Raw genomic sequence first — 12,088 nt, 5'->3', positions numbered from 1 at the left:
GCACAATGTGTTGCCTTTTACACATCGGTTGTTTGTCTGTCTTGTTGGGTGCAGTCTTTCATGGATTCTACCGTGTTTCTTGGATTTACCACGTATGCCCACAAGTCGACTGTAAGGAGTTTGTACATTTTCCCATGACCATGTGGGTTTAGTCCGAGTTCTCCAGTTTCCTCCCATATTTCAAGGATGTATGGGTTAGTATGGCAATTAGTCACATGGGTACAATTGGATGGCCCAAGCTCGTTGGGCTGGTAGGGCCTGTTACTGCTCTATATCTCTAAATAAAAATAAATAAATCCAGAATGAGCAATGCACACCAAATGCTGGAGGAACTCAGTCATAATTTTGGGCCTAAAACTCCAGCTGTTTATTTCCCTCCATAGACACTGCCTGACCTTCTGAATTCCTCCAGTATTTTGTGTTGTTCAAGACTGGCAGCATCTGTAGAGTTCTGTGTTACAGGAAATGCAGCAGAGTGTGTTAAGTTACAGAGGAAGGGCAGTGCAGCTAGACAATGACGTAGATCTTAAGGTCAATAATGACTAAATAATCTACTCCATATTAGCCAGGGCACCAGGGACAATTACCCTGCTTCTCTTAAAATAACTGAGATTTCTTGCACATCCTTGGGAGGGCAGGTAGAACCAAAAAAGTGACATTCCTACATATGGCTCTAAACTTTATGCTGGAGTGTCTAAGAATGGGGCTTCAACACATCAGTATGCTGACTCACAAAGAGGGACCGAGCCAATCACAGTGAATACTTTGGATAGATTCAACAAGCTGGTCAATACCCCATACATACTTGGAGACGTCAGCAATGTGCATATGGCGCAGCTTTAACCAGAGCTCATCGTCCTCGTCAAGAAGAGTTTCTTTAACATGTGGCTCCGCAACTCCTGAGGTTTTATATCTGAAGAGCAAAGTTACAGTTTTCAAACATGTCCCTAAGGTAACACAAATCTTAATAGTTGTATCCTGTTGAAATTGAATTTCATTCTCCTGACTTCTATGTTACTACCAAACAAAATATCTTAAGTTTCAACAGCCTCTGTTCTTTTCTCATGAATTACAAGGTACTGAAAGAAGGAATATTAAAATCAACTAAAGGTAGAAGAAAAACTCAGAATAGTCACTGGAGAGCTAAAGATCACAAAGGAAACAACAAAAAGCGTTTTATGCTGTTCAAATTGGCATTTATGCCAAATATTATACTAATTTTTAAAGGAATAGTTTTGCAACCTTAAATTGTATGAAAATGGTGCTATGACTGGAGGGACTGAATTCTAGAGAGGTTGGGTAGTCTATTCATTGGAACATAGAAAAATGCAGGGTGACGTTATTGATGACTATAAAACCATGAGGGGAATAGGGGAATGGATCTACCTGTTCTCCCCCCTCCAAAAGGTATGGGAAATTAAGAACTGCAGTGCATAGGTGTACGGACAGAGAGGGAGAGATTTGATAGGGACCTGAGAGACAACTACTTCCATCTGGAGAGGGTGCCTCATAATAAGCCACCAGAGGCAATAATTGAGGTATGTACATTAACAACATTAAGACATTCGGACAGCTACATGGATTGGAAATGTTTAGAGGGATTTGGGTCAAATAGGGGTGCATTGGACAGACATAAACGGGCATCTTGGTTGGTATGGACGATGTGGGTTGTAGGCTGCAGGGCCTGTTTCCTTACTTTATGACTCTAATATATCAGCAGTGTCATAGAACATTCCTGATTTCTCTTAGAAACAGAAAAGGTAACTTACGAGTAAATATCTTGATCAATCTGCAGAAGATCATAGGCCATTGCCTGGAGGGTAAGCTCATGCAGTATTGGTGACACGCAGTCATAACCCCGGTCAAGGATCAACAATTGTGAACGTGACTTTTCAGGACCCTGGTCAAAAGGTTGCAATTTGAGCACATATGCTACACAAAGCACCAATATTTATCTTTAATTATCGACAATAACAGCAAGTTAAAATATATTCCATAAACCTCACTGACTTCTTGGTTTAATCAGAGGCAACATTAGGTTGGGAGTTATTTAAAAAAAAATGAAACCAGTTTAATGACCACAAATCCCCTCTCCAACTCCCTAATCCCACAAACTTGTAACTGCTTAACACTCAAACCACAGTCAATACAATTCCAGGAACTAAGCAAGTTCAGAACAGTCAGATGTAAACTGCTGATGGTGTAAATCTGAGTTAAAATATAAAATACTGGAAACAATCAGCAAATCAGGCAGCATCTGTAGAAAGAGAAATATAATAAATGTTTCAGAAGTAGGTATGTCTTCCATACCTACTTCTAGTGAAGTGGCTCTGATCTGAAACATTAACTCTTTCTACATATGCCACCTAACCTGCTGAAGGTTTCCAGTATTTTGCATTTTCCAGCATTCCAACTATTTCAAATAAATAAGAACTGCTTTGAAGTATGTAATCCTGTTAGATGACAAACCCTAACCCCAACCCTTATTGTCACCCCACAAACAAATCTTTATGGAATATAAAAAGGTACAAAATAATGAGCAAAATGGAACTAATACCTCTACAATGCCAAGATCTATATCTCTGCCCAGACATTATTGCAGAGTGAATTGTACCAAGTTACAACTATGCCCAAGAAACACTCAACACGATGGAGAGTAGTGAAACTATGCCCAAGAGTTGGAAAAAGGACCATGAACTTGCTGTTGCACAGGGAGCATAGAGGGAAGACTTCAATCACCATTCAGCAGTTTACTCAGAAGTACCTTTACAAATACAGAGAAACTAGCTGAATTGGACTGCACTCCTACAGGGGACTATACATGGACCCTATACAGACTACAGAAGAAGTGGTGTTTACTTCCCTGAGGCAAATCAGGGTGGATGAATCCCCAGAGCCTGACAAGATGTTCCCTCGGACCTTAAGGGAGGCAAGTACATAAATTGCTGGGGCCCTAGCAGAGATATTTAAATCCTTAGCGACAGGAAAGGTACCAGAGGATTGGAGGACAGTCAATGTCGTTCCACTGTTTAATAAAGGCTCTAAACATAAACCAAGAAATTTTTAGGCCGGTGAATCTGACATCAGTTGTGGGAAGTTATTGGAAGGCATTCTAAGGGGATGGATAAACAAGTATTTGGATGGACATGGACTGATTCGGGATAGTCAGCGTGGCTTCATGCGTGGTAGGTCACGCCTAACCAATCTTAGAGCGTTTCGAGGAAATTACCAGGAAAGTAGATGAAGGTAAGGCAGTGGATATTATCTACATGGAATTTAGCAAACATTTGACAAGATCCCACATGGGAGGCTGGTCAAGAAGGTTCAACCGCTGGGCATTCATTAAACACTGGCTTTGTAGGAGAAGCCAGGGAGTGGTAGTAGGTGGTTGCCTCTCTGACTGGAGGCCTGTGGCTAGTGGAGTGCCACAGGGATCCGCACTGGATCCGTTGTTATTTGTCATCTATGTCAATGATCTGGATGGTAATGTGGTTAACTGGATCAACAAATTTGAAGATGACACCAAGATTGGGGGTGTAGTGGACAGCAAGGAAGGCTATCATGTTTTGCAGAGGGATCTGGATCAGCTAGAAAAAAAAAGAGACTGAAAAATGGAAGATGGAATTTAATGCAGACAAGTGTGAGGTGTTGCACTTTGGTACGACCAACCAGCATAGGTTTTACACAGTGAATGGAAGGGCATCGAGAAGTGTGGTAGAACAAAGGGATCTGGGAATACAGGTCCATAATTTGTTGAAAGTGGAGTCAAAGGTAGATAGGGTCATAAAGAAATTTTTCGAAACACTGGCCTTTATAAATCAAAGTACTGACTACAGGTGATAGGATGTACAAGACATTGGTGAGGCCTAATTTGGAATATTGTGTGAAGTTTTAGTCACCTACCTACAGGGTACATGTAAGCAAAGTGAAAAAGTATAGAGAAAATTTACAAGGATGTTGTCGGAACTGGAGGACCCAAGTTATAATGTAGAAGATTGAGAGGAGATTTCGTAGAGGTATGCAAAATTATGAAGGCTATCTTCTTCTTCATGTGTCTTGCGTGTTACACGCTTGGGCAATCATGGCTTTCCACATCGAGCGATCCCACGCAGTGTCAATGATATCTCGCACACCTGCTGAACCGTGTCTACGCCCACCTGGACAAGCCAGCGAGCACTGGGAGGGTCATGTTTTTTGACCTCTCCAGTGCGTTCAACACCATCCGCCCTGCTCTGCTGGGGGAGAAGCTGACAGCGATGCAGGTGGATGCTTTCCTGGTGTCATGGATTCTTGATTACCTGACTGGCAGACCACAGTACATGTGCTTGCAACACTGTGTGTCCGACAGAGTGATCAGCAGCACTGGGGCTCCACAGGGGACTGTCTTGTCTCCATTTCTCTTCACCATTTACACCTCGGACTTCAACTACTGCACAGAGTCTTGTCATCTTCAGGAGTTTTCTGATGACTCTGCCATAGTTGGATGCATCAGCAAGGGAGATGAGGCTGAGTACAGGGCTACGGTAGGAAACTTTGTTACATGGTGCGAGCAGAATTATCTGCAGCTTAATGTGAAAAAGACTAAGGAGCTGGTGGTGGACCCGAGGAGAGCTAAGGTACCGGCGACCCCTGTTTCCATCCAGGGGGTCAGTGTGGACATGGTGGAGGATTACAAATACCTGGGGATACAAATTGACAATAAACTGGACTGGTCAAAGAACACTGAGGCTGTCTACAAGAAGGGTCAGAGCTGTCTCTATTTCCTGAGAAGAATGAGGTCCTTTAACATCTGCCGGACGATGCTGAGGATGTTCTACGAGTCTGTGGTGGCCAGCGCGATCATGTTTGCTGTTGTGTGCTGGGGCAGCAGGCTGAGGGTAGCAGACACCAACAGAATCAACAAACTCATTCGTAAGGCCAGTGATGTTGTGGGGATGGAACTGGACTCTCTGACGGTGGTGTCTGAAAAGAGGATGCCGTCTAAGTTGCATGCCATCTTGGTCAATGTCTCCCATCCACTACATAATGTACTGTGTGGGCACAGGAGTACATTCAGCCAGAGACTCATTCCACCGAGATGCAACACAGAGCATCATAGGAAGTCATTCCTGCCTGTGGCCATCAAACTTTACAACTCCTCCTTTGGATGGTCAGACACCCTGAGCCAATAGGCTGGTCCTGGACTTATTTCCTGGCATAATTTACATATTACTATTTAACTATTTATGGTTTATTACTATTGAATTATTTATAGTACAACTGCAACGTAAACCAATTTCCCCCAGGATCAATAAAGTATGACTATGACTAGATCTGTTAGTTCTTTCACAGTGTCCATATATTTTCTTCTTTGCCTTCCTCTTCCGCGTTTCTCAGGCATACGGCCTTGTAATGTAAGGCATTCTATTTCTCCCTTTCTGATGTCGTGGCCCAGGAATTTAAGTTTCCTCTCATTTAATGTTCTCATTAAAGATCTTTCTGTATGGGTACGTTGGTTGGAGTATTGTCTCATTAGTTACCTATCTCTATATGATATTTTCAGCATTCTTCTAAGAAATCACATTTCTGTTGCTTCTAAGTTTCTTTGGAGCTTTGGTGTTATAGTCCATGTTTCAGAAGCATACAGCAAGATTGACCAGATGTAACATTTTAGTAGCCTAAACCTTGTTGTTATAGAAATGTGTCTGCTGGTAAAAATGGGTTTCATTTTTTGGAAGTTGGTTTTGGCAATGGCAATTCTTATTTTTATTTCTACTTTACTTCTAGCATCTTGTGATATAAAGCTACCAAGGTAATTAAAGCTGGTCTTTTGTTCAATCTCTTGGTTACCGATGTACAATTGTACATGAGGGATATAGATAGGGTAAATGCAAGCAGGCTTTTTCCAGTAAGTTTGATTGGAACTACCAGAGGTCATGGATTAAAGGTGAAAGGCAATAGGTTTTAGGGAAACATGAGAGAAAACTTCTTCACTCAGAGGGGCATGAGAATGTAGAACGAGGTGCCAGCACAAGTGGTGCATGCGAATTCAATTTCAATGTTTAAGCGAAGTTTAGATAGTTACATGGATGGTAGGGGTATGGAGGGCTATGGTTCTAGTGCAGGTCGATGGGAGTAAGCAGTTTAAGTGGAGGGGCCTTTTTCTGTGCTGTACTTTTTTTTTATGAACATGACTAACTATGTTCACTAGTAACGCACACTAAATGCGGAACTCAGCAGTTCAGACATATATGGCGAGGAGCAGTCGAAGTTTTGGGCTGAGACCCTTGATTGTGACAGGTCTATGTTCTCTAACTTTCCAAACTCTAACTATATTTGCACATGATTTAGAAAAACAAAAGAACTATATTACATTCATATATTACATTTAGTCCTGATGAAGTGTTCTAGCCTGAAGAGCCACCTATTTATTCCTCTCCATGGACACTGGCTGACCTGCCAAGTTCTTCCAGCATTTTGTGTATGTTAGACTGGATTTCCAGCATCTGTAGAACCTCATGTTTATAATATATTCATCATACTTTCCAAAAGGAACAAGATGCGAATTTCAGCCTTTGGTACTGTGGTGGCAACTACAGAGGCAAATGAATGTAACTGAGAAATATTTCTATTTAAATGAAGCTGTTAAAAGATTGCAAATCCATGTTTGTTTTTAAACAGTGACACTCAGTGACAGGCTGTAATAACAGACTATACAAAATGCATAAACTGTATATTAAGCAGGGAAATAAATATCACAGTTGAGTTAGAAGACTATATATTGTAACAGAAACAGGTGGCATCTATAGTGATATGCTCTTATGTATTATTGTAGTTTCCCACAGATACAAAACATTTCTCTAGACATGTTCTGAAGAGGAGGACCCAAATTTCATATGCTACCCACTTTGCTGGAGCATTCTTTAATTCATAACACTGTTAATAGAGTAATAGAGACCACCAGAGCCTCCTCACTTGGACAGTGAGCTGTTTACTGTACTGTTTACCTGCATTGTGCACTTCACATGCATTTTGAATAACATTTTATTAACTCATTTGCAGTAATATTTTGTTTTATGTTATGGATTGTGGATGCACAGAGGAACATTGTTTAGCTTGGTTGTGTATATGTGCAGTCAGATAACAATAAACTTGAACAGGTACTAAATTGAAGATTTACACTGGCCATTTCCAAAATTTTTCTTCAGCTTCTAACTACCCAGTTCAAATCCACTCCCTCAGTGGACTCTACCAAATCTGGGGTCAGTAGTGGAACTGAGTGAAAATCTTCAGTGTTCTCTTGCATTTCTTATACTCCATAAGCACCTCATTTGTTCCTACCTGCCTATACCTCCTGTGTACTTTTCTTTTCACCAGCACCTCAATATCTTTTGAAAACCAAGGTTCCCTAAACCTGTTACATTTACAGTGGTATGCAAAAGTTTGGGCACCCTTGGTCAAAGTTTCTGTTACTGTGAATAGCTAAGCGAGTAAGAGATGAACTGATTCCCAAAAGGCCTAAGGTTAAAGATGACACATTTCTTTCATATTTTGAGCAAGAAAACTTTTATTTCCATCTCTTACAGTGTCAAAATAACAATAAGGGAAAAGGGCCCGAAGCGAAAGTTTGGACACCCTGCATGGCAGTACTTAGTGACACCCCCTCTGGCAAGTATCACAGCTTTTTGCAGCTAGCTAAGAGTCTTTCAATTCTTGTTTGGGGGATTTTCACCTATTCTTCCTTGCAAAAGGTTCTAGTTCTGGGAGATTCTTGGGATGTCTTGCATGCACGCACTGCTCTTTTGAGGTCTATCCACAGATTCTCAATGATGTTTAGGTCAGGGAACTGTGAGGGCCATGGCAAAACCTTCAGCTTGTGCCTCTTGAGGTAGTCCACTGGGGATTTTGAGGTGTGTTGAGGTTCTTTTCATGAAATTCTGCACCCATTTTTCTCCAACCAAACCTTTGCTCATTGCAGCCAAAAAGGTCTATTCAAAAGGTTCAAAGGAACATCTAAACAAGCCTGATGCATTTTGGAAACAAATCCTGTGGACTGATGAAGTTAAAATAGAACTTTCTGGCCACAATGAGCAAAAGTATGTTTGGAGAAAAAAAAGGGGTGCAGAATTTCATGAAAAGAACCCCTCTCCAACTGTTAAGTACGGGGGTGGATCAATCATGCTTTGGCTTGTGTTGCAGCCAGTGGCATGGGGAACATTTCACTGGTAGAGGGAAGAATGAATTCAATTAAATACCAGCAAATTCTGGAAGAAAACATCACACTGTCTGTAAAAAAAGCCAAAGATGAAAAGAGGATGGCTTCTACAACAGGATAATGAACCTAAACACACCTCAAAATCCTCAATGGATTACCTCAAAAGGCGCAAGCTGAAGGTTTTGCCATGGCCCTCACAGTCCCCTGACCTAAACATCATTGAGAATCTGTGGATAGACCTCAAAAGAGCAGTGCATACAAGACATCCCAAGAATCTCACAGAACTAGAAGCCTTTTGCGAGGAAGAATGGGCAAAAATCCCCCAAACAAGAATTGAAAGACTCTTAGCTGGCTGCAAAAAGTATTTACAAGCTGTGATACTTGCCAAAGGGGGTGTTACTAAGTACTGCCATACAGGTGCCCAAACTTTTGCTTCGGGCCCTTTTCCTTTTTTGTTATTTTGAAACTGTAAAAGATGGAAATAAAAAAAGTTTTCTTCTTTAAAATAAGAAAGAAATGTGTCATCCTTAACTTTATGCCTTTTGGAAATCAGGTCACCTTTTACTCACTTAGCTATTCACAGTAACAGAAATTTTGACCAGGGTGCCCAAACTTTTGCATACCACTGTACCTTTTTTCTGACAGGCACATACAAGCTTTGTGCTCCCAAAATTTCACTTTTGAAGGCCTCCTACCTTACACTTTTACCAGTAAACAGCCTGTCCTAATGTACACTTGCCAGATCCATTCCGATACCATTGAAGTTGACCTTTCTCCAATTTAGAATCTCAGCCTGAGGACCAGATGTATCCTTTTCCATAATTTTCTTGAAACTAATGGCACTATGACCACCTGCCTCTTATTTCCTAACAGCACACTCCCTCCTTGGGAGTTCTATATAGTGATTAAGGAAACTTTCCTGAACACATTTGACAAACTATTATTACTATTATCATATTACTATTTAATTATGTATAGTTTTATTACTATTTAATTATTTATGGTGATGAAATGAAAACCATTTTTGAAAACTGTAATGAAAACCAATTTCCCTCAGGATCAATAAAGTATGACTAAGACTATAAACTATCCCATCTAGTCCTCTTACCATATGGGAGTCCTAATTAATGTGGAAAGTTAAAATCACCTTGTATTTCTTGCAACAGTCTACGATCTCTGCAAACTTGCTCCTCTAAATCCCACAGACCAATGATCCCAAAAGTCTGACACCTTCGCTCCTACACTAACTTCTTAGCCACATATTAAACTGTATAATTTTCCTATTATTTCTGGCCTTACTAACATGTGGTATGGGCAGCAATCTGAGGTCACAACCCTGGAAGTCCTGTCCTTTAACTTAGTACTCAACTCCCTGAACTCATTCTGCAGAACGTCATCACTCTTCCTACACGTCACTGGTACCTACACAGACCAGGACTTCTGGCTGTTCACCTTCCCACTTAAAAATGCTGAGGGTTTGATCCAAGGTGTCCCCGACTCTGGCACCCAGGAGGGAACATACCGTATAATCAGAACAAGTGTAAAGCCTCAAAATACCCACTTTAACACTGTCCTCTCCAATGATGGTTGCTCTGCTTGTCCCTGATGGATGATTGGCCACTGCTCAAAACATCAAACTGCTATGAGTCGATGCCTTATGTACTCAATTGGCAAAACTGAGTGAGCCACTTCTTCTCATGCTTCGGATCTCTGATCGGCCGCTACTCAAAATAAGAGCAGGAATTGGTCATTTTGCCATAGCTGCTTGATCCACCCTTCAAAATGATCATGGTTGATTATTTCAACTCTCATTGCCTTTCTGTGCCAGTTATCCATATTGCTCAATTCCCTGAATGTTAAAAAAAAATCCATTTCCTCTTTAAATACCTTCAGTAATTTAAACCAAAAATCATCGGAGCAGAATTTGGCAATCCAGTACATCACGTGTACTCTCCCATTCCATCAAGGCTGACTTACTATCCCTCTCAACCTCATTCTCCTGCCTTTGCATTTCCAGAAGGTGTTCGATAAGGTGCCGCACAAGAGACTTATTTATAAGATATGGATGCATGGAGTCAGAGGAAGTGTATTGGCATGGATAGTGGATTGGTTAACCAATAGAAGGCAGAGAGTTGGTATAAATGGGTGTTTCACCAGTTGGCAGTCGGTGGTGAGAGGGGTGCCACAGGGGTCGGTGCTGGGCCCGCAGCTGTTTACCATTTACATTGATGATTTGGAAGAGGGGACTGAGTGTAGCATAGCAAAATTTGATGACACTAAACAGAGTGGAAAAGCAAATTGTACAGAAGATGTGGAGAGTCTGCAGAGGGATATAGATAGGTTAAGTGAATGGGCCAAGGACCGGCAGATGGAATACAATGTCGGTAAATGCGAGATCATCCACTTTGGAATGAATAATAAAAGAGCAGATTATTATTTAAATAGTGAAAGATTGCAGCATGCTGTTGTGCAGAGGGACTTGGGAGTGCTTGTTCATGAATCGCAAAGAGTTGGCTTGCAGGTACAACAGGTTATTAAGAAGGCAAACAGAACGTTGGCCTTCATTGCTACAGGGATTGAATTCAAGAGCAGGGAGGTCATGCTGCAACTATACAGGGTACTGGTGAGGTCGCACCTGGAGTACTGTGTGCAGTTCTGGTCTCCGTACTTGAGGAAGGATATACTGGCTTCGGGGGCTGTGCAGAGGAGGTTCACCAGGTTGATGACAGAGATGAAGGGGTTAACCTATGAGGAGAGATTGAGTCGCCTGGGACTATACTCTCTGGAATTCAGAAGAATGAGAGGGGATCTTATAGAAACATACAAAATTTTGAAAGGGATAGATAAGATAGAAGTAGGAAAGTTGTTTCCATTGGTAGGTGAGACTAGAACTAGGGGACATTGCCTCAAGATTCAGGGGAGAAGATTTGGGACGGAGATGAGGAGAAACTGTTTTTCCCAGAGAGTGGTGAATCTGTGGAATTCTCTGCCCAGGGAAGCAGTTGAGGCTTCTTCACTAAATATATTTAAGATACAGTTAGATAGATTTTTACATAGTAGAGGAATTAAGGGTTATGGGGAAAAGGCAGGTAGATGGAGCTGAGTTTACAGACAGATCAGCCATGATCTTATTGAATAGCAGGGCAGGCTCGATGGGCCGGATGGCCTACTCCTATCTCTTATGTTCTTATAATCTTTGACCCTCTTATTCATTAAGAACCTATCAACCTCGACTTAAATATATTCAATGACTTGGCCTCCACCACTGACTATGGTAATGAATTCCAGATTCACCACCCTCTGGCTAAAGAAATGTCTCCTCATCTCTACTGCCCTCGCAGTGTGTTCTGTACAACGCTAGGCAGGGAGTTAAGCAGCTTCTCAAAAATCATCCAAGCCAGAAGCTTGCTTTAGGGTTTTCAATGAGAAAACTGTGACACTGCAGAAAGTTAAGTAAAATACAGAGTTTTCTGTATATATTAATGCCTGAATATACTTATACTATCGATTACCCTCATGAGAATACACACCTGTAAAATTTCATAATTATGCTGTGCAGACCAGAGTGAACTCATGGCGCAACAATAGCTCAATAGTGATAAACAATAAACATAATACTTCCTTCAAAGTACATCTACTAAATGTTTACCAATATTAAGAAAGCTCAAGACTCTCAGATATTGCTGTTTCAAGGGCAAGTAGAGTGGATGGAGATGAATCTCTTTCTATCGTGTGCGCTTCAAGTCGAAATCCAAATTATCCCATGCAGGAAATGATGGGAAAACAGCTCACTAACAGGAGGTGACATTTACACAAAACAGACTGCATACAAAATGTACAATGCCTCTAGAAGCCAGAACATCCCTTCCAAAACCGACACCCTACTATTCTGAG

The 12,088-nt window shown here is 41.3% G+C and overlaps 1 protein-coding gene across 2 annotated transcripts in view; it reads right to left on the bottom strand.

The window, feature by feature from the left end:
* Positions 1-12,088, bottom strand: part of stxbp2 (syntaxin binding protein 2) — a 97,104-nt gene that overhangs the window by 34,986 nt on the left and 50,030 nt on the right. For both annotated transcript variants that reach the window (XM_072248082.1, XM_072248083.1), the window contains 2 exons: positions 1,770-1,900; positions 806-913 (listed from right to left, as the gene is read on the bottom strand). In XM_072248082.1, the coding sequence (XP_072104183.1) occupies positions 806-913; positions 1,770-1,900 (239 nt within the window). The remainder of the gene's footprint in view (positions 1-805; positions 914-1,769; positions 1,901-12,088) is intronic.

The sequence above is a fragment of the Mobula birostris genome, chromosome 32 (genome assembly GCF_030028105.1).
Source record: "Mobula birostris isolate sMobBir1 chromosome 32, sMobBir1.hap1, whole genome shotgun sequence".
Classification (NCBI taxonomy): Eukaryota; Metazoa; Chordata; class Chondrichthyes; order Myliobatiformes; family Myliobatidae; genus Mobula; species Mobula birostris.
This window is presented reverse-complemented; position numbering and strand designations above follow the sequence as displayed.